The 3,918-nt window shown below is 39.7% G+C and overlaps 1 protein-coding gene across 1 annotated transcript in view; it reads right to left on the minus strand.

Moving 5' to 3' along the window:
- Window positions 1–295: 295 nt before the first annotated feature.
- SPRYD7 (SPRY domain containing 7) overlaps window positions 296–3,918 on the minus strand; it is a 13,495-nt gene continuing 9,872 nt past the window's right edge. The window contains exon 5 of the mRNA XM_006026276.3: window positions 296–1,332. Coding sequence (XP_006026338.1) covers window positions 1,235–1,332 — 98 coding nt within the window. The 3' untranslated portion in view covers window positions 296–1,234. The remainder of the gene's footprint in view (window positions 1,333–3,918) is intronic.

Here is a 3,918-nt window from a genome sequence, read left to right on the forward strand (position 1 = left end):
AAAGCTCAGGCACTTGAGGGCAAAGACCCTTTAAACAGATAGAAAAAGTTAGGAAATTAAAGGTTTAGAGAAAAATGTTTGTATTTGAAAACTTCAAAATAAAAGCTGTTAAATATTTAACTAAGAGGTAAAGTACTCACTCAGTCACACAAATGCATTAACCAAATGGACAGCCAGAAAACCTTATTTCAAATTCTTAAAAACATACACATCAGGATACTGTAGAAAGATTTTCTTTACAAAAAATTATTAGAAAGTACACTGAATACATGACAAGAGAAAAAGCCATCTGAACTTTCATCTTTATAGTCATCATATTTCAGAACAGCCTCTCAACCATTTTATTCCTAGCTTCAGAAAAAAACCATTTAAATAAAATATTCCATAAAAGAATAATCTGATTTACAGTTTTGATGTAAAGCTTCATCATAATATCCAACACACTTTGTCTGCCACTGTATACGTTAAGATTAATCAATCTGTACCTATTCTACCACCATAGAAACACAGCATGATGGTCTTTATAAATACATCTTCTAGTGTCCAGGGCTGTTTTTAAACAGTCAACAAAATAACACTTGCTCTATTATTAAAATGTGTTCTATTACTTGTCATATTCAAAGCAAATGAATAGCAAGGAAAATTATATAAATTATGAAACTTAGCTGTTTAAAAGAACCAAAAATGGGTAAATTACCTGTTTCAAAAAAAATTCTAGCTGCCAGTTACGTAGTCATACCATTAGTCATTGTGTTCAACAAGGACACTGCAATCCAAAATGAAAGACTATTAGCACAGTGTTGGGTTTTTTTGACAAATTACGTAACTTCTAGCTAGAAAGGGACTAGAAAAAAAATCACAACAGAACTACAAACCCAAGCTTTGAGGAAACACTTTCATGTATAAGAATAATTTGTTTTACAAAGCACAAATTGAATTCAAAAGTTCATTTAATACTGTTTCACTTTTGCCCCTTGGTTTCCAGTTACAACAAACAAATCAGAAAAAAGTTGCTCCCAAACACTTTCTCACATCACAAAACATTGTAAAAAGAAAACAAAACTAGCATTTGCAACAATTCTCTGGTGTTGCAGGTAACATACTGGTTCTGCTGACAACTATAACAGTACTTACTAAAAATACAGATGTGTTTCCTAAAGATAATGTGAAGCTTTATTTAAGATAGCAAATGCTCTCTAACAGTGCAGGGTGCAAACTTTCAGTATGAAGACCTTCAGAAGATCTGCTGTTCAAAGAGTATCTTTTCAAACCCTGGTGGTGGAGTGTGATAGAATTCGCTGAACTGACAATCCAAAATAGCACTGTCATCAACTGCAGGACAGAGACAAAGGGAAAATATTTAGAGAAAGACATCTGTTAAGATGATATATTAATTTTATGAATGTATACACAAATTATGACTGAAACATAAAAGGTATCATCTAAAGCAGGGGTCAGCAACCCCTGACGCATGCTGAGCATGGCATGCAAGGCCATTTTGTTTGGCACACCACCGCCAGCCCAGGCTCTAAGCAGCTGCTGCCAGCCATGGAGCCCAGGCTGCTCCCAGCAGGCAGCTGGGACGCTGCAAGCCTTGCTGCAAGCAGACCAGGCTCAGTGGGTCGGCTGCAAAAAGCTGCTCCGGGCTCCGACATGTCGGCACTCTGGCACCTTCTAAGGTAGACATTGTGGTTTTTTCGGCACTCCAGCCAAAAGCATTGCCTACTTCTAATCCAAAGTATCAGTAACATCCATGAGTGGATCCAGGAGGGATGGTCACATCACCAATTGGTTGTGCAGTACATGTGCAATGAGCTTTCTGTGCTTACCAGAACATCAGTATGGCTCCTGCTAGAGCCATTATTTTGGCACAGCTCCAGAACTCAGATGGTAAAGCCCTCTCATTTCCTTGTCCCCGCTCCTTTGGACATTGCCAAATTCACCCCCTGGGTTCCAGAGCCATCCCAAAGCAGCAGCTCTGGCAGAAGCCATGCTGACAAGCTGTTAAGCTCAGAGAGCTGTGCATGCACTAGACAGCCAAAGGTGGGTGCAACTGCTTTCCTACAATCTCTTAGATCCACTCTCAGTAACATCCACAAAGCAAAGATTATTTAATAAAGTTTCCTTGGCTGACCTGCAGAACAGCTGACAATATATCTGATAAGACTCAATCATGTTTCTTTTCTACCATTCACTTTAGTTTGCAAACAACCCCACTGAATCAGTGAGGATTTTGCCACTGGATGTCACTGGAAGTGCTAGCATGTTTTAAGAAAATATTCCTCAATTTTTAGATTATTTCAATGTTTTGGAAATCTACAGCTCTTCAGCAGTAGTGGATGGACATAAATGATGCAGTCACCTACCCTGGAGGTTTTCAAGAAGAGACTGGGTAGTCACCTCGCTGGGATCACTTGACCCCAGTAGTCTTCCTGCCTAGAGCAGAGGGGCTGGACCTGATTATCTGCAAGGTCCCTTCCAGCCCCTAACTATCTATGAATATGAAAATGAACCATCACCTTTATCACATGATTCCTTTTCCCTTGATCTTGTGGGAGGTCTGAAGGGTTTTCATCTGTCTATACTAGTTGGTACCACACTATTTGTTCACGCTATGGTGACAGGCCCCTGACTTATATTTAGGCATAAGCAATTTAGCAATAAATTCATTTTTCAAAATAATATGACTCCCACAAATGAGACTTTCTGCCTAATTCCAGGTTGTTGTTGTTAACCTTAAAATCAGATTATAGTGGAAAGGCAGGGAGCTCATTAACTAAAGCAATGCTTTTATGTGCTGCTTTGGTGAACTGAGATATATAGTGTAGCATTACCAGTTACAAAAGCAAGACTTTTAATGTACCACTTGAAGAAACATTCTTCTAAGCCACGCTTGATATATGACAGCAGTACTGTATCAAAACAAAAAACCTCAACACACTACTTCGGTGGAGAAATTAAACATTCTGATAGTAAGATACTTATTTTTCTTCGTAGCAGCCCTATATGAGTTCACCAGAACACTGTGCTCTCTTGTCTTGCTATTTATATACAAGTGCCTTCTGGAGAAAAAGAACTCTGAAGTTGATTTGGTGCATCTTCAGTTAAAACAAAAAATAAAAGTGACCACACTCTCTCTCTCTATAATGAGTTTCTTTTAAAAAAATCTCTAATTTTCTGATGTTAACCACTAACTAAGTAAAATAATTAAGAAACTTATTTCCCAACATGTAAATCCTTTCCCATGCTTAGGAACAAGTAACATTCAGTTATATATTCTACCATTTCTAATTTATATCATGGAAATGTCAACAAGCCCAATTTGCAAATCATCAGATGTTACAACAATAAATTAATCTATCTAAATCTCACAAGACTTTCTGCATTTTACGTCAACTCCTAAAGGATGATGACAAAAAGAGGGAGATATGGCATAAACATCACCTCACACTCAGGTACAGGCTCTACCTGGCTGGAATATGGAGTAGAAAACAGAGCGGAAGATTTCATAGACATTAGGGCTGCAAGGGACCTCGGAAGATCATTGAGTCCAGCCCCCTGCCCCAGGGGCAAGAAGTCAGCAGGGATCATAGGATCCCAGCAAGATAAACATCCAGATATCTTTTGAAGGCATTCAGAGTAGGTGCTTGAACCACCTCCGGCGGCAATGGCGAACAGTCTGTGGGTGCTCGACCACCTGGGCAACAGTGATCATCGCCTGCTGGAATTAACCATCCAGCGCAAGGTGGCAAAGGCCTGCAGCAAGGCAGCAGCCCTGGACTTCACGAGGGCGGATTTCAATGAGGTAAGGAGAATAGTCAGGGAGGCATTGAGGTCCCAGAGGGGAGAGGAGTCGGGTGTCCAAGAAGAGCGGGCGTTCCTTAACAAGACAATCCTCCACGCCCAAAGGGAGGTAAT

Source organism: Alligator sinensis, unplaced genomic scaffold, assembly GCF_000455745.1.
Source record: "Alligator sinensis unplaced genomic scaffold, ASM45574v1 scaffold324_1, whole genome shotgun sequence".
NCBI classification, from domain to species: domain Eukaryota; kingdom Metazoa; phylum Chordata; order Crocodylia; family Alligatoridae; genus Alligator; species Alligator sinensis.